Raw genomic sequence first — 18,558 nt, 5'->3', positions numbered from 1 at the left:
AAACCTTATAAATTCAAATTTAAAAAATATAAGAAAAAATGATAATTCAATATTTACCAAAATATATGATTCTTTGATATATTATTAAAATATATCGATAATTAGTTTGTATTTTAGGATGTAGATATAAGTTATCATGCAGATTGAATTATTATCATCACTTGAAACATAGATAAGTTTTAGATTTATTGTAGAGACAAGTTTTTAATAATTTATTTATAACTAATCATGAAAACTGAAAAGTGGTAATTGTATTTTATTTAATATTTTTAAAATATAGTTTTGTATGAAATTAAAATGTGTCAATTAATTATAAAAATAAAAAAATTTAAATTAATAAGACTTTCTTTTATAATTATTAATAATATAATTATACTTAAAGCTCTTGTGGGCATATATATTTTTTTATTTTTAGTTATAATATAAAAGTCAAACTGAAAATAAAAGTCAATTTGAGAAAATAATTATGATTAGTCGATAAGTGGTTAGAATAAATATATATTAATATATAAGAAGATGACATGAGTTTTTTTATTAAACAAATATAAAACAGATACATATATGTGAGTTATCAAGTCTTCATTTTAAATATTAATTTATAAAGTTTACATCTCTTACAAAAGCTAATTATAAAGTATTTGAAAAATTAATAATTTAAAATTTCAAAAGTCTTGGGTTCAATTTTCATTAAGAGAAATTTTCTTTCACGTTTATGGGATTCCTTACATATAATATGTTTTTCTATTGGAATATGATCAGGTTTATTGTTGGTATCACATTGATTACTTTTAATGTGTTTCTTCGCGTATTACGTGGGTAAATAATCTAGTATCTTTTGTAAAACATGCTTCTTTGTAAAAATGCGACTATATAATTTTATAATACAACTGTTTGGTTTCCAACTATGAATGATTAGGGTTTGAGTATTTAACAGTCTTGATGATTAGTGAATCTTGGAAGATGTTTAGAACCTCATAATCAAGTACAAGAGATTGTTGCAAGTAATAATTACATCCACCAAGTTGAATAAAGATTATGCAAGTTTTCCTTTCCAACGAAACAAATGATGGTGCAAACAAAAGTAGCATATAAAAGGGGCAACCAAATGGACCAGAAAATACCTGTCAAACTATATCTCTTTTCTGGCTACGTCCATGACTTTAGATGTCTCCATTCTTAATTTTAAATGTGTGTGGTGTTTCATCGTAAAGGAGTAATATCTATTGATATCTCAATTTGTTGTTACATGTATATCTAATAGATCAAGATATCTTGCTAAAATGAGAAATGGGATGACATAGAAAGTAAAATGTCAAAAGTTTGAAGTTAGATGCCCCAGTTAATAATAAAAGTTAATATTATCGATTTCAGGGACACTCAAATCATACAAAGTTTTTCGATATGGTTTGTGGAGTTGTTAATGTCGATCCCAAGAATCCCGAGCATTACAAATTTCAAGCTCAAGTTAAACTCGAATAAAAGGAATAGTTCGATTGGTACCAAATAGCAACATTTAAATGGTTTTTTTTTCGTTCAAATAGTTTGATTGATTTAACAAGCCTAACAAGCATATCAAATTTGAATCTTATGTAACCTCTAAAGAATAATTCACTAATGATGAAAAACTTTATCAAAATGCTCCAGCTCAAATTACGGATCGAGCTTTATTTAGCTGGAGCTTACAAAGTGCAATTTGTGATTTAAAATTAGTTAGTTAGCTGTTTTAAAATAACTAATCAAGTACTAAGATGTCTAATAGTTTAATATCTCGCTCGATCACTATTATAAAAGTTATTGGAGCTCAAAACAAGTAGTTATTAAATGAGTCGGTCCAAATTTCTTGGACTTGGCTCGATTTGGTTGGCTAACAACCCTAGTTGCACATGGCGCACCATAGAAATGATCAACACCAAAAGACTCAACTCTCATGTATCGATTTCCTATTGTACAATAAAGGTGCTCAATGTCACGGGTATCAATTTAAGACCCAAGTAGCACTCGCAGATCCTACATTATGGATGTTAAGTATGCCTTTCGCTCATTAGGGGAGTGTGCCCAACTCTCAACCTGCCAATACGAGAATATACTCATGGCACGTACGACACCTTAAGCGTTGGGGATTGGGGTTCTAATCTCATATAAGAAAGACTTGTTGGACCAGAAACCTACACGTTCATAACAACATGGAAGAGCTATGTGGTGGAAAATAGTAACCATGACAACCCCATAATTTCTAATAAACTCTATATATTTGATTCTATTTATAAGTATCTATTTAGTTTTAGGGTAATTGGAAACTCCAATAGGGTGTAATTGAATTGTATAATTTAATTTCACACTTATTAGTATCATGAAAATTGTTCGACGATCCCAAAATAGGATTCCTGGCTCTGCCACTGTTAATGCCTTTATAATCTAGTTCGTGATATAACACTTAAATAATACATTTTAGTCTGCATAATACTAAGTTATTGGCGATTATTTTACTACATTACCCATAATGTATTGATATATCAAATCTTTAATCTCTTTAGCTCAAAATTGTACAGTAACCCAAAATTAAAATTTGGTCTTGTGATCATAATATATATATTCTTTTACCTCCTCTTGTACCTAAATGTTAATACGACTTTAATATGACTAGAATAAAAAAACAACCCATTTTGATCCGACACATACCAATATGAATATCAGTATCATGTACAACCGATACTGGTTCAATACAAATACGATTTATTAGTATTTTAGTTTCGTCTCAGGTTTTCTTACCATAACTTATCAAAAGATTGAATTAACAAAGTAATATTGTCGATCCGTACATTACTTTTTATCACCGCAAAACATGTTTTATATTGGTATACGAGTATACATATTTGTTTGATATTTGGGCTAGAAAATTATGGTGGATTCCTACGTTTGGCCCAAAAAATAAAATAAAACCAACGCAAACACAACCCAAAAACCAAGCCCCTACTCATAAACCTCATTCAAACGGCCATTTCAACAAAGTCACCCAGCCTGCCAGCTGCCACTGCCAGCCAGTCAACCAGCTATCCAAAATCCAATTCCATTTCAAAATTCAAAACATTGCGTTTTTGGAGCCATTTTAACGCACCCTCCCACTTGCATTTCTTTTTACCCCCTTTCTCTCTCTCTCTCTCTCTCTCACTATTTATATTTATATAAATGTATATATATATAGAATAACAACAAACCCTAATTTCACTCCACTCTTTTTTCACCCAAAGCAAATTTCACTTTCTTCTTTAAACAAAAAAAACAAAAACAGCTAACAAAAATGAGAGAATGCATTTCAATTCATATCGGCCAAGCCGGAATCCAAGTCGGTAACTCTTGTTGGGAACTCTATTGCCTTGAACACGGCCTTCAGGTACTAATCTGATCTGACAAATATATATATTATTGTACTGTTTAGATCTATCATTTCAAGTATTTTGTTACAATTTTGTATGTATACTCACACGCAATGTATTACTAATAATATTACATATCTGTAATTTATTTTTTATTTTTTTTATATCGTTGTACTTTTTAGATCTGTGTTGTATTTATATGATTATTTTAGTATTTTGATGTAAGTTTTTTTTAATAGTTATATATGTTAGATGTATCTAGCAATACATACACACAAGTATCTGTATATGTACAATTTTTTTTTATAAATATATTTTCGAATTTTAAGTATTTAACTTTTAAATTATGAGCTGAAATTTTTTATATTTTGAAGTAAGTACTCCATCTGTTGTGTTTTGTTTTCGGCTGAATATATACGCATATATGTATAGATACATTAATTGAAATTATTTGCAGATCTGAAATCTGACTTTTTATATTGTTTAGATCTGTGAGTTGAAGTTATTTGTGTTTTTTGACTCAGTTTTGTTGATTATTTTATGTTTTATTTTGTTAGAGACAGTAGATCTGGTGGTCAAAGTCACTTTGACTTTTGCGGTTTGTTAGGGTTTTTTGTTTTAAAGTTTTTTTTTTATTTGTGTGACAGCCTGATGGACAAATGCCAAGTGATAAGACTGTTGGAGGCGGAGACGATGCTTTCAACACCTTTTTCAGTGAGACTGGTGCCGGAAAGCACGTTCCGAGGGCTGTGTTTGTTGATTTGGAACCAACTGTTATTGACGAGGTGCGGACCGGGACTTACCGTCAGCTGTTTCACCCTGAGCAGCTTATTAGTGGTAAAGAAGATGCTGCTAATAACTTTGCCAGAGGTCACTACACAAGTAAGTCATTCGTCTTTCACTATTTGAGACATTTTGTTGAATACTTTGGCTGCCTTGTTTAATGTGTTTATAGAGTTTTTTGAGTTATTTTCCGATTCATTTTGTAATGCAGTTTTTGTTTATATTTCTTATTTGCTGTAAAAACATGAATATGAAGTTATTATGTAAATGCTTTTTATGTTGGTATATATGTTCATTGATACGTTGCGCTGAATATGTTCTGTTTAGTTTGTTGACTACATATGTCTAGTTTTGTTATTGAAGTTTTTGATTTAGGCTGTTGTATTGATTATATAGAGTTTTTGATGAAAAAAAATGCATTGTGAACTTGCTTTACTATTTTTGCTATCAAGTTAGATGAGTATCTAATTCTATGGATGCGTTATGTTCAACAGTTGGGAAGGAGATAGTGGACTTGTGTCTTGACCGTATTAGGAAGCTTGCTGATAACTGCACTGGGCTACAAGGGTTCTTGGTTTTCCATGCTGTTGGTGGCGGGACTGGATCTGGTCTAGGATCACTGCTTCTTGAAAGACTGTCTGTTGATTATGGAAAGAAATCGAAGCTTGGGTTTACTGTTTACCCTTCTCCTCAGGTCTCCACATCAGTGGTAGAGCCCTACAACTCGGTGCTCTCAACTCACTCTCTCCTTGAGCACACTGATGTCTCTGTTCTTCTTGATAATGAAGCTATCTACGATATCTGTCGCAAATCACTTGACATTGAAAGGCCTACTTACACCAATCTCAACAGGCTTGTCTCTCAGGTATATTTTTACCAAATGCTTATTGAGAACCTATAATAAGTTGTTTGTATTCAAGTGTCTTAAGTCTTAACTTTTATTTCTTTTTTGCAGGTTATTTCATCATTGACAGCTTCTCTTCGTTTTGATGGCGCCCTGAATGTGGATGTGACCGAGTTCCAGACCAATTTAGTGCCATACCCAAGAATTCATTTTATGCTTTCGTCGTATGCACCTGTGATTTCAGCTGAGAAGGCCTACCATGAACAATTATCTGTTGCTGAAATCACAAACAGTGCTTTTGAACCCGCCTCTATGATGGCCAAATGTGATCCCAGGCATGGAAAGTACATGGCTTGCTGCTTGATGTACAGAGGTGATGTGGTTCCAAAGGATGTCAATGCTGCTGTTGGTATCATCAAAACCAAGAGGACTATTCAGTTTGTCGATTGGTGCCCGACTGGGTTTAAGTGTGGTATTAATTACCAGCCACCAACAGTGGTTCCAGGTGGTGATTTGGCTAAGGTTCAACGTGCAGTGTGTATGATCTCAAATTCGACCAGTGTTGCTGAAGTGTTTTCTAGGATTGATCACAAGTTTGATCTGATGTATGCAAAGAGGGCTTTTGTGCATTGGTATGTGGGTGAAGGTATGGAGGAAGGAGAGTTTTCTGAAGCCCGTGAGGACTTGGCTGCATTGGAGAAAGATTATGAGGAAGTTGGATTGGAGTCTGCTGATGGGGAGGATGATGGTGAAGATGAGTATTAGGTTATTTCGTTCTAGTTTCAGTTGCTTTATGAATCCTAACTTTTACAAACCAAACTGGCTCTTTGGTTTTGATTGCTAAAACTGATGATTATGACTCTTATTTTGTGATTTTGTAGTGTCCTTGAATATTAGTGCAATTGGTGTGTTCTGTCATTTTAATGTGCTTTAGATTCTGATTATGAAGTTGAATGACTTCGAATCATTGTTAGATATGTGGTTTTCTTTTCTTCTTAAGTTCAAATGGATTAATTGTGCATTCTTTTAAATATCATATGTTCAGTAACATTTTTAATCGTTAGTATAAATGCTTAATCACTAGTTATACGGAGTATTAGGTAATACTTTAATCAATAGTTATATATGTGGGTATAAATTTATGTTTAAAAATACAATACACACTTTTTTTTTTAATAAACAGTTAGAATATCCATATCCAATCAAATATAAACTGTAAAGATCATGTTTGTCAGTAGATCAAGGTAAATATTCATGTTTGGAGAATATTAGATGATGACCCTATGATATTAAACTTGTCGAATAAGGGGTTGGACATTGACTCCATCCCCTGTCCTTTGTGTAATACTTCTATGGAATCTTTCAACACATTTTTGCTTCATGTTCCATGGCTCTCTCTATTTGGAACTCCCTTGTGAAATGGTGCGAGTTACCTGCTGTTAATCCTCCGTCCCATATTGCGCTACTTCATTGGGTTAAAGGCATGCGTATTTCAGTAGTAAAGAAGAAAGTAATTGAGTTCATAGTATGTTGTGGTTGGTGCATGATTTGGAAGTTTAGAAATGATGAAGTATTCTCGTCCGGGAAACTCAAGAAAGACACCCTCTTTAATTCAATTTTTTCTTATTCTAACATTATATTTTCTAGGCGATGTCAAAAAATGACCTTATTGTGGATTAAGTCACGAGTGGCTTAGAATCCACTTCTCATGATGTAATTACTCACTTTTGGCTAACTGTTGATCCCTTTTCAATCATGTAACGTATTTATTTTAAGAAATTGCAGTTAGAAAAAACATCATCACTTTTCTTGAGTATAAGTTGTAAGTTTATCATAGAATCAAATAACAGCAATTTAACCTTTTCTTTTTAATAAATAAAACAAAGATGAGGAAATCAAAGATACTTAAAAACCAAAATCCTGAGAGGGAGTCAAAGCCCAACGTTGGGACGTGTACTCGAGGTCAAACCCGCCGCTGCAGCAATTGATGTGACTGTACTTGAGGTCAATCCCGAAGTTCGTATTTCAGCAAAGCCCGACGTCGAATAACACAAAACAATCCTTGTTATGCAATGGAACACAAGAACGTAGAGTATATATAAAAAAAATATTTGGTTAGCTGATAACAGTTTGTGTAAGTATATGAGCCAATTAAAATATGAGGTTTAGTTTGAGTTGAGCAACCAATTCATTCATCAGAACTGTTATCAAAGTATTGAAGCTTTATAAGAATTTTATACACCTAAATATCATATTTCCACGAAAATTTCACATAATTAATACTCCGTAAAAAGAAAAAGGGTTAAAATTTAAAACGTTTTCAACAATAATCAAAAGATATTAAGACCTATTTGGATGGCGAAATTCATTTATCAGGATAAACTTTCTGAACTTGGGGAATTCCATTAAGGACCAAAGAAGATATAAATGAATACCATGTGTTAATCAACCAACATTTATGACTCATCCATATGATTCAAAATTGACCCACCAACCTTTTTTAACTAATGTATTAATCATGTGAGTTAGACCCAGATCATAGAATTAGAAAATTTATAACGAGCCAACCATGAACTCAAATTGCAAAGGATATCCCCACCTTATTAACAGCCTGAGTGGCTAAGTATAAACATAAAACAAATTTAACACAATTAAGCCCAAAAACATATATTGATTTAAAAAACCCAACATCTGTGGAGTTAACACACCAAATTACTCGTATTCTGAATCACCAATGCCATACAAAAGCAGCCTTTCTGGCCTGCTTTGTGTTTCTAAATTTCTTAACACGTATCGAAACACCAGATGAGCAAAAAGGAAACAAAATAAATTATGATTATGATACTCATAACTACCAGAAGCAAAGGATAACTGCGTAAGAATCTTTCAAAGCTACTCAAGTAACATACGGCCAACTAAAAGATCTCCAAAAGCATTAGCAAGCTTCCATAAGAGTAGTTTACAATAACTAGAAAGTTTCCGGACGGGGAGACATTAGAGCTAATAAGTAGTATATGACGCAACAAACCAAAACCATCTCAATAGTGGATTACAGTACAACCAACTTCACCTGTGGATGAAAAACACGTGATGATAGCTTCAATTTTGCATGGGACCGACCAGCCTCCTCTCTTTTCATAGCCTCGCTTTCAGACAATTCAATTAAATCATAGGGATGGCAAGAAGGATCTATTGTAATATTTTCAGCATTTCCTATCATGTACAAAGCAATCTGAACGTCACTCCTTATACCACGATAACCACTGATCTTGACATGCTTGAAACAGTGACCAAAAATATTAGAGCAAGTTTTTTTCTTTGTGATCGGTGCACACCAATGTAGCTGCAAATAATCATATCAATATAGTTTGTGAATTAGATAAAGTCATAAATAGACTCCTCATTGACAAGTAGAATTTCAACATATATTCTACTTATATGTACATTATTTACATGAAGCTAGCTACTTGATTAACTGAAAACATACCGATATTGTAAAAGTTTCCAAACTTCGGCACTTCTTTCCAATTTCAATATACTCTATTATAGTGTCATCGAGTTCAGTTGGCAATGTCAGGTTCAATGTCTTGACATTTGGTAGTACCGGAAATCCAGGAACATTAATTGGAATATCTTCCTGGGAAAACATAGAAACAGTCTCACTATCTTATCATTAAAAATTAAAAACACATAAATAAATTAGAGACAAACTACTAACCTTTTGACGATCTATGTCAAGGGAGAGAATCTCAAGGGTGGAAGCAACACATGAGATCATGCTAAACACCTTATTATTTAAGCCCACACTCACTTGGCCAATATCAAGTTCTTTAAGCTTTGAAAGGTTCGTAAGACTTATTTCTATCTCTCGGCCGATATACATGAACTTTTCAAGATCAAAATCACATAAAGAAATGGACTGAAGCTCAGCCCAACCCATTAACATAAAGTGCTTCAAGTTGATGTCGCGTCCACCAACATTAACCTTAGTCATCAAACCAGATCCATATAAGTAGAGTGTTTCAAGACGTGGAGAATTCTTTAGCCATCCAATTAGGGACGGTTCACTCACGTTGACACGCATAAGCAAGAGCTTTTTAAGAGACAGAGTCTCTACAACCATGGAACTGGACGACGGCCATTCTGAAAGGTGCACCATGCTTCCCTCTAATAAAGGTAGTGGTAAATCATAGTTATCCTTCGTATCACGAGGTTTGTGATGTCTTTCAAATAGATTCAGTTCAAGAAGCTCAACTTTCTTGTCAAAAGCATATCGGATCCAGTCATCAATATCTTTGGAGTATGTCTTATCCAAATTGAAACGAATCCGGAAAAACTGAAGTGTCGGGCTCACGTGACTTCGAATGACATTGTTCACCTGATTGATGTACTTAGCCTCCTCTACAACACACAGTTTCTCATCCATCTCATCAAGAGCGTCGCTACCATCAAAGTCCAGTCTTTTCAGATAAGGCCACACAAACCTCCACCTTTTGGAGAGAATGCCGGTAATCACCGCATTTTTTAGAGGTAAAAGAGATAGTATCTTCACAAGAATATCATCTGGCATTTGGCTGATGAAGTCAATCATAGTTGGCCCAGGACATTCATCATCCTCCTTCACAAAAGCAAGTCATCAATAATAAGCAACAAATACATCACTGAACAAGTAACTTACACCTTTCAATGGATAGAAACCTATAATCATCAAAGTGTACTCTGAATATTTTAGATCACAAAAAGATATAAGATATTTGAATGTACCTCCATACCCGAATCGCCCACTTTCTTCTTCCCTTTTGTTCCTGAAATAACACCAAACAGAAAGATACGAGACACAGTTAAAAGCTTAAATATATGAAATTATGATCTATGAACAATCCAAGAATAAATCAGCTGTAAGTAGTCAAACAATATACCACTACTTCTGACCTCCCCTTTTTCCACCTTTACATTTGGAAGGTCCAATAACACAAAATATCATTGTTATGCATGGAACACAAGAAAGCAGAGTGTATATAGAGAAATATTTGATTAACTGATAAGAGTTTGTGGAAATATATGACGAAAGATACCATTTAGAATTTCAGGTTTAGTTTGAGTTGAGCAACCATTTAATACCATTTACAAGAAGTTCTTCGTCAATAGCTTGCTGCTTCACAGTGTTCCCTTCAGTATATTTCATCACACGGCCAACTCCAACCCATTCATCCGAACTGTTATCAAAGTATAAAGTATATATTGAAGCTTTATTAGCATTTTTATACACTATCTAAATATCATATTTCCTTCATTGAATGATTGTATCACTTATCCAACATTCTATCCATGGAAATTTCACATAACCAACCAAAAATAGTTAAAACATTTTGAATTCAGAAGATATGTTCAGAAACTAATTAAGACCCATTTGAATGGCAAATTTCATTTTTTGGAATTTCTTAAAAAAATTCTAAACTTCGTGAATTCTTTGAAGGACCAAAAGAAGACATAAATGAGTAGCATGCCATAGAAGAAAAAGTTATTGGTTAAAATGTTTGCAACTTTAAGGCATTGAACATTTAAACGAACAATTGCACTAAACCATAATTATATAGTAAAATGTTACTTGTTTCTACAACGGAAAATCTAAATCACACTTCAACACAGACTTTCACATAAGATTGGCTTGTAGCCGACTTCAAATCCTAAACTAAAGTGCGGGCCGCAGGCCCCGTAATCATACTTCTCCCTCGGATTAAGTTTTAGCCTCCAAGGGTTTAAATTTTTGGATTTTAGAATGCAACTTTTCTAAAATGTATGCATAAAATCAAAAATGATTTTGCATTGATTTTTAACATTATATATGTGAAATCAATTTCGATTTTACACAAATAGTCTTAAAAAGACACTTATACCTTAAAACGTACAAACTTGAACTGTATAGCTTTTTCATGCTCTATACTTTTCTAAAATGTATGCATAAAATCAAAAATGATTTTGCATTGATTTTTAACATTATATATGTGAAATCAATTTCGATTTTACACAGATAGTCTTAAAAAGACACTTATACATTAAAACGTACAAACTTGAACTGTATAGCTTTTTCATGCTCTATTCTTAAAATCAATTTTGATTTTGAATGGTTTTCTTTGTATGGAACTCATTGGATTTTGTATAGGTTTTACCCAATGTATGCGTAAAATCATTTTTGATTTTGAATAGTTGATTTTGTATATGTTTTTCACAATTTATTCCTAAAATCATTTTTGATTCTAGGCATAAGAACATAGGTAACTAAAACCTCAATACAAAATCAAGTTTGATTGTAGAAACAAAGTTATAAAACACAAATCTATAGAATCTATATATAAAATCAAATATGATTTTACACATACAGTTACAAAAACAGAAATCAATAAAATGTCAATACATAATCAGATATGATTTTAAACATTAAGTAAACAATAACAAATAACTTACATAATCAAATTTGATTTTATTCAGAATTATAAAGGTGATTAAATTAATCATATTAAGTTTTTGGTTTAGACAGTTTATCAAACACCTTGTATGCAATACTCAATCAAATATGATTTGATTCTAAATTATATATAAGAAACTTTGGTTTAGACATTTTATCAAATACATAGTAGGCAATATTGTACCAAACAACAAAATTAATCAAATAACTGTTAAAATTTAACAAATTCAAGATGTTAGAATAGATCTAATCACATGTTATTTAATTACATTGGATTATCACATGACAAATTTTGAATTTACATAAAAATAAAAGTCATCTATTTATATTCAATAAATCTTCCATTGTTTATTAACATATTCAAGATCAATTGATGATGACTGATGGAGATAATTGCTGCTACTGATGAGTTTCCAAGAGGGGGAAGAGAAAGCGATCTGTGTGTGTGTGTGTGTATGTTTTTGGAGCTGAGAAGAGTAGGGAATGAAATAATAAGCCAAATGACAAAACTACCCCTCTATGTGTTTTTTTTTTAATTTTGAGCCGTGGATTGTTTTTGATCCAAAAGCTGAGATACAGCCCTTGGTTTCACCACTTTTTGTGGTTTCTTTTAATCACAACTCATAATAATAATATTTATTATTATTTATTATTACAACTTGTGTGATACTGAATTGTGACATTGTCCATATATAACAGGTAAATGAGTTAAAATTATTTTTATACAAAATATATTTTGGAAAACCGGTCCCTTTTAGTAAATTATTTACTCACGTTCACATTCAACAATCATCAACTTGCGTTCACACATTTTTGGAACATTCTGTATACTAGCAAATGATCCAATTTTTCTCATGAAGACATGTTACTCCAAGGTCCTAACACCGAATGTTTTTTTTTTTTTTTTTTTTTTTTTCTTTTTTCCGAGTTTTAGTCCTAATATCTGCAAGGACTATGGAATACGTTGAGATATAGACAATCTTACATCTATTTTAGGTAGAGAGACTACTTCCTGGTTCTATCTAAATGATAGAAAAGACTTCTAGCATTTGCTGAGATAAAGATTGAACCCTTGACCCATCTCTCCAGAGACAAAGGTGTTAACCACTTTTGTTTGTTTGGTGACTTAATAAACTTAATTGACACAATAAAATTATTTAATTTATTAACTCAGTCGATATTTTTTTTTTTACATAATAAACGAAAACAACTGTATTGATTTAATACAGATAGACATTGTCTATCCATTTAATTACTTTAACCTATTCATGTAGAAAAAAAATTGCCCTAAGCATATTTGGAGAAAATTACAACTATTTAATTTTTACATATGATAAATGTAGGGGTTTGAATGTATTTTTCTTTCTAAATGTCTAGGTGATAAGAGTTTCTCACTCAAAGAGTTAAAATAAGGATCTATTTTGCGAAACTCTTTAATGCGGACCAGGTAAGTTAGAATTCATACGTTTCAAAGTTATTTTTAAAAATTTAGGTGCAAGATGTTAAAATACGCGTTTGGTGAGTAGTGCAATAGTTTGTTCCTTTAATTATTATCAACTAAACACTAAATCAAAAGACAATTTAGGTACCACCTATTAGGTTATCAAATTAAGTTAAAATGTTTGATGTGAACCAACAAATATTTATTAAACTCTATCTTCTTCTTCTTCTTCTTATATATTATTAAAGGTATTAATCACACACTTTCATCAATTTTATTTCAAGAAATTACAAGTGCAACTTTTATGAGTGACCACATTCGTTTTCGATACAAATAATATTTCAAGATATGGACGAATGTGGAACCAACCGTCAAAAGATCACTGTTTGAGAAAGTCCAACGAGAGTACTTCCTGTACACATGACTGAAGACTTTTGCTACAATCTAGTCTATTTGCCGCCGGCACTAACCTCCATGTTCTGGAAATTAATATAGGTAAAAAAAAAATTGTGTGTTCACCATAGTAACAATAAAGTAATGGTGGTTTTTATATATTTACGCTATGGATATCTATTACAGAAATTTTTAAGATGTTTATCAGTAAACGGCCATTTAAGATTCTTTCCACATAGTGTGTTTATTGTGAAGAAAGTCGAAAACTAACAAATATGTAATGACATTGACTTGTGCTAACTAACAAATAAAAAATAAAACCGCACCCCATGTAAGAACATATTGAATTGTTTTATTACGGAACCTCCCTCAGCTCGCATATATATAAATAAACACTCTCATTGTTGTACTAAACACCCATCGATCTCATCTGATTTCAGTAAATAAACTGATACGATCGAGTAACAAAAAACATACTTCATGCCTCCAAAAAAGAATAATGATCAATCCTCGAAGAAAATGATTCCTGAATCCTTGAAGAAAATGATTCCTGAATCCTGGAAAAAGATGTTAATCAGTAAACGTGCAACGCACCAAGACCAGTACTGGTCGAATCCTCCACCAACACAATTGGATATTCCTCACGCTGGAAAGAATTCTACTAAACCAAATGGATGGGCCACGAACCAAGACCACTTGTCGATTCCTCCACCAACACAATTGGATATATCTCACGCTGGAAAGAATTCTGCTAAACCAAATGGATGGGCCACGAACCAAGACCAGTACTGGTCGAATCCTCCACCAACACAATTGGATATTCCTCACGCTGGAAAGAATTCTGTAGACACATGGGGAAATAACACTTATGTTGGTGGACCGAGTTTTAGTAATTGCTTGCCCCAAAATGAATCTAAAAAGAAGAAGTCCCATGTTTCTTCTAGTTCCAATCAAAAGAATCCTGGAAAAAAACCGGCACGTTGAGTTGTGAAGCACAATGTCCTGGTGAGTTTCCATATAATATTAGGGATGATTTGCCGCACCCCGGTCGACTAGCCGGGGAAACGCTGATGTACGTTGCTCGTTTTGTTTGGTTTTTGTTGACAGTGTGTTTTTGTGTGTACGTGTTGTGGGAATTAAACCTCGTTAAAATGCGGGGATTGTCAAAGCAAGTTAATCATTAGTGTGTTTTTAGTTTGATCGATCTTGAGCTGGTTTCAAAATTATTGTGTTTGCTATCAACCAACAATTGTCATTCTATTTTTAATGTAATTTATATAAGGAGCAAGGATGTAGTGCCATAAATTGGTTATTTGGTAAGTTTTTGCCAAGTTTACCACCTATAAGAGTATGACATGTGTCCATGTCGATTAATTTTGAGTAAATTCTTTCCCATTCTTTGCCAAAAACCTATAGTGTAGTCCCAAAACTTGTCAATTCTTGCCAAATAAAATATTACCAAATACACCCTAAAGTTTCATTAAAATTAAAGAACACAATACAAATTAAAAACATTGCAACTACGAATAAAAAAACAATACAACTAGAAAATTAAAAACAACCTAAATCAACCCATCTTGAGGCTACCCGTACTTGTCAGCGATGTCGCATTTGCATTGCAAAACTATGCTACCTAAGGGATCGACCAAATGATCGTAAGGTTGAGAAAAGATATGGATGTCTTGATCCATTGTCTTTTGTCGTTGCCAGTCGAGTTGGGATTGTAGCAAATCCAGCGCAAGCTTCTCACGTTGTTCAAGGACAGCCAACCTCATTTGCCGAGCAAGCCTCTTGTCTTCTTTGTTTGCCAAATTCACCTCCCTATACTCCTCAACGTGATCAAGCAAAACATCTTTGTTTTTACCCGCACTCGTTCCCCTACTACGTGTTTTGCAAGGAAACAAGGGCATCGATGTCACACGGCGACTAAGGCGGAAAACTCGGGATGCGACGCAAAGTACATGCGTCATGGATATTACATAAGAAGACTAAATGAATCCACAAATATAGACAGTCTTATCATAGATTAACACAAACATTCAACATAAATCCAAACACAAATAAAGTATAATCCAACTCCCACGCAGGGGATCAAAGGTTAGGCATAATGCCATACTAATACAAAGAGAACATAAGTAAACATAGCAGCAACAAGGAATCCTAGAGTCCAAAGTCTGCTATAAAGGCTCCATGCTACTCTCATCAACCACCTCCAACCTGTGCACCTGGAAGGATACTCAAAAGCGTCAACACAATGGTTGGTGAGTTCGTAGGATTATGTTATCAGGTTAACGTGATGCATTTCAAGTATACTCAATGTGGCCATGTCACAATACTGCCAAAATCACAAGGTTGCCATGGACTTATCAAGTTTGTCTATGTAGGGCCTTACGGTTCAACAACTTGCCGACACATCTAGTGTAGTCAGGACTTACGGTTCAACAACCAGCCGATGCATCTAGTGTAATCATAACGTAAATCAACAAGTATCCAAGCTATGAAATCATATACGTATTCCAAACATGTTATCAAGATGTATCCAAAAAAGAGGTCATCACAATATCATATCAAATAAGTATAGTATTACAAGAAAACATTTTGTATCCTTTCAGTCCCGAGAAAACATGTAAAAAGGGGACTACGAAGCTCACCTGAATGCTAGCAACAAGATTACGCTACGCAAGATATCAGAAAGCAAGTAACTGGCACGCAACAATCTGTTTCAAGTAATTCACAATTAAGTATATGTTCATTATAAGTAAACGTGCTCATAACGTGTCGCCAAGTGTTGACTAAGTTGTCCAAAAGCGTAATAGTTTGACTTTGACCAGATTTTACAAGTTTGACCAAAGTTGACCAAATTACAAGTTTGACTAAATTGAACAAATCGACTAAAGTTGACCAAACCGACGAAAGTTGACTAAAGTTGACTGAATCAAGGTAGTAATCGAAGTCCGAGGTCTCAATTGATCTTGAGGTCTTAAATTGAATTTGGGGTCTTATTTCACTAAAAGACAAAATTAAAACTGAGAGGCTATATTTGAGAGGCTAGTAAATCTGGGGTCTCATTTGAAAATACGAGGTCACATTGAAATACGATGTCACATTTGGAATACGAGGTCACATTTGAAATACGAGGTCGCAAATAGAAATACGAGGTCACATTTGGCGGGGTCGTAAACTGGATTGTTCTTCCCCAAAATTCATTCTAGAAAACCCTAATCCGTTTCTTTCGATCTGAAAGGTGTTTTTAAGATAAGATTGTACTTTTAGACACCCAAATATGATAGAAAAACAATACAAACGTTGGAAACTCAGAAACGGACTTAAACCCGAAAGCCCATTTGAACAAAGTTGATAAAAGAGTGTATAAAAATTCTTATATCTCAAGATTTTGTTAACGAAATCACACGAAACTTTGACAATAGTTGTAGTATATGATTCTAAACGTTTTGGACGTAAAAAGTTTGATACTTGGCGGGTGTAGTGTGTATTAAAAGAAAAACCGAAAATATTCAAAAGAAGAGCATAAAAAGGGTTTTGATTCTTACATCAAATCTGACCAAAATAGTTGTTTGTAATGATGTTAAGATGGTAGAAACTCAGTTTTTGACACTAAATCTAAACAAAAGTAAGTTTGGATTTCATTAAAACTTGTTGTTTATGGGGTAGTAATGGTGAGGTAGTAAAGATGGGGTAACAAGGGAATATGGGGAAGTGTGTGTGTGTGTGTGTGTGTGTGTGTGTTTGTTAAGAGGCTAAGGTGGTGAAAAAATGAGAATGTGTAGAGAATGAGAGTATTTATAGGTAGGGTAAAATAAGAAGGATTCCATACAAGGCCGAACCAAAAACGAAGCTAACACCAAAAATACGAGGCCGACACAAATGCGAGGCTAATCTCCAAATACGATGCTACACTTAGTTTACGATGTTGACTTAAATACGAGGCTGAGTCCAAATTACGAGGTCGTATTTACTAAAAACTTTATTTTAACTCGAAAACTTAAATTGTCAACTCACGGGTGTTACAACCGAGTTCTCATTCAAATCGGGAACTCGAGTGTAGTTGATCGACTCATCGGTTCTAACCTTTTTCTCACTCCTGCTAGTACCTTCGGTGCGAGAGGAATGTCGGTCGTAGAAATAGTAGGCTCGGTCGAAGTACCACCAAAACCACCCGCCGGTGGAACATATGATGAAAACTTATCATGTTCCTTCGCAACTTTCCATGCTTTAAGATGTTTGAATCCCTAACAATGTTCCTTCGTCGGAGGATCATGGTGGTAGTCAGAGATGATCATGGTGGTGGTGCTGGTGGTGGCCGAAAAAGGAGGTAGAAGGAGTCCCTAACAGTCCCTAAAATAAGGATTCCATAATTTAACTTTTCCCTATATATATATATTGAGGTTGGTTTTGGATCCACCCGTGAGTGGCAGAACCAGGATTTAAAAAGGCCCGTAGTACAATTTTTTTACCACTAGCCTTGTATCGTTGAGAAGTAACGATAACGACTAGATTATTACGAATTTTAACATGTTACTGATTTTTTTTACTGTTTTTAGCAGTTTTTATGAGTTTTTCGGCATTTTGGTAGTTTTCATTTCTTATTTAGTTGCACAAGTATGTATTTCTAAGTTTTATTATTAGGAAAATCTTTTAAAAATTCAGTTTTTGTTATATTGACCGGTATCTCATATTACTCCAACCTGTAGCACCAATAAAAAATATATATATCATTTTCTAAAAGAATTTATATTACATCGACTTAATAGACCCGTAGCCCGAGCTACCTAAAGACAATGTGGTTCTGCCTATGCCACCCGCTGTCCCCAAGTCTTCTTTCGAGGGACCCAAGGAGCACCCATGAATCAAGAAAAAACCCACATGCATTTCACTGCGGAGAGTCAAACAAATGACACGTGGGTAAAACCTGGATGCATCCGCCATTTGATCCTGGCTTCAATTGCTTTATTAAAAGTTATATTTTACTTTATTTTTTGAATACAAAATCGAAAAACAATCCTAAACGTGTAAGATAATTTGTGGTAGTATCTTTTATTATACTAAAATATAGTTGCTCTAATAAATTATTGACTAATTATATTTTTCGATTTCTTAATCTTGACTTTTGTTTTTCAATTTTGACTTTAATTTACGTTTTTTTGTTTTTCATCACAGATTTACACTTTTTACTCAATAATTTTAATACAATAAATAATTAATAATAGCTAATATATATCTAATAATATGTTCAATC

At 33.4% G+C, this 18,558-nt stretch overlaps 2 protein-coding genes across 2 annotated transcripts; one reads left to right on the top strand and one right to left on the bottom strand.

The window, feature by feature from the left end:
* The first annotated feature begins 3,188 nt into the window (after positions 1 to 3,188).
* LOC122586922 (tubulin alpha chain-like) lies at positions 3,189 to 5,919 on the top strand. Its single transcript, XM_043758953.1, has 4 exons — positions 3,189 to 3,391; positions 4,022 to 4,256; positions 4,652 to 5,022; positions 5,113 to 5,919. The coding sequence occupies exons 1-4, from the start codon at positions 3,299 to 3,301 to the stop codon at positions 5,764 to 5,766; spliced, it is 1,353 nt and encodes a 450-aa protein (XP_043614888.1). The 5' UTR covers positions 3,189 to 3,298; the 3' UTR covers positions 5,767 to 5,919.
* Positions 5,920 to 7,915: 1,996 nt separating this feature from the next.
* On the bottom strand, positions 7,916 to 10,186 carry LOC122587570 (F-box protein At5g03100-like). The gene is made up of 5 exons (XM_043759751.1): positions 10,123 to 10,186; positions 9,766 to 9,806; positions 8,720 to 9,619; positions 8,489 to 8,638; positions 7,916 to 8,344 (listed from the first exon to the last, which is right to left on the bottom strand). The coding sequence occupies exons 1-5, from the start codon at positions 10,184 to 10,186 to the stop codon at positions 8,051 to 8,053; spliced, it is 1,449 nt and encodes a 482-aa protein (XP_043615686.1). The 3' UTR covers positions 7,916 to 8,050.
* Between the last annotated feature and the right edge of the window lie 8,372 nt (positions 10,187 to 18,558).

The sequence above is a fragment of the Erigeron canadensis genome, chromosome 2 (assembly GCF_010389155.1).
Source record: "Erigeron canadensis isolate Cc75 chromosome 2, C_canadensis_v1, whole genome shotgun sequence".
Lineage (NCBI taxonomy): Eukaryota > Viridiplantae > Streptophyta > Magnoliopsida > Asterales > Asteraceae > Erigeron > Erigeron canadensis.
Note: the sequence above shows the minus strand (reverse complement) of the source record. Positions and strands in the feature narration are given on the sequence as shown.

What these genes read in the sequence shown, in the direction of transcription:
- LOC122586922 (XM_043758953.1), top strand. Translation starts at nt 3,299, where the DNA reads ATGAGAGAATGCATTTCAATTCATATCGGCCAAGCCGGAATCCAAGTC. An exon ending in GCCTTGAACACGGCCTTCAG is followed by an intron (nt 3,392 to 4,021) that starts GTACTAATCTGA and finishes TTTGTGTGACAG; the next exon opens with CCTGATGGACAAATGCCAAG. An exon ending in TCAACAGGCTTGTCTCTCAG is followed by an intron (nt 5,023 to 5,112) that starts GTATATTTTTAC and finishes TCTTTTTTGCAG; the next exon opens with GTTATTTCATCATTGACAGC.
- LOC122587570 (XM_043759751.1), bottom strand. Translation starts at nt 10,186, where the DNA reads ATGAAATATACTGAAGGGAACACTGTGAAGCAGCAAGCTATTGACGAA. An exon ending in TTGACATAGATCGTCAAAAG is followed by an intron (nt 8,639 to 8,719) that starts GTTAGTAGTTTG and finishes ATGTTTTCCCAG; the next exon opens with GAAGATATTCCAATTAATGT. An exon ending in TGGAAACTTTTACAATATCG is followed by an intron (nt 8,345 to 8,488) that starts GTATGTTTTCAG and finishes GATTATTTGCAG; the next exon opens with CTACATTGGTGTGCACCGAT.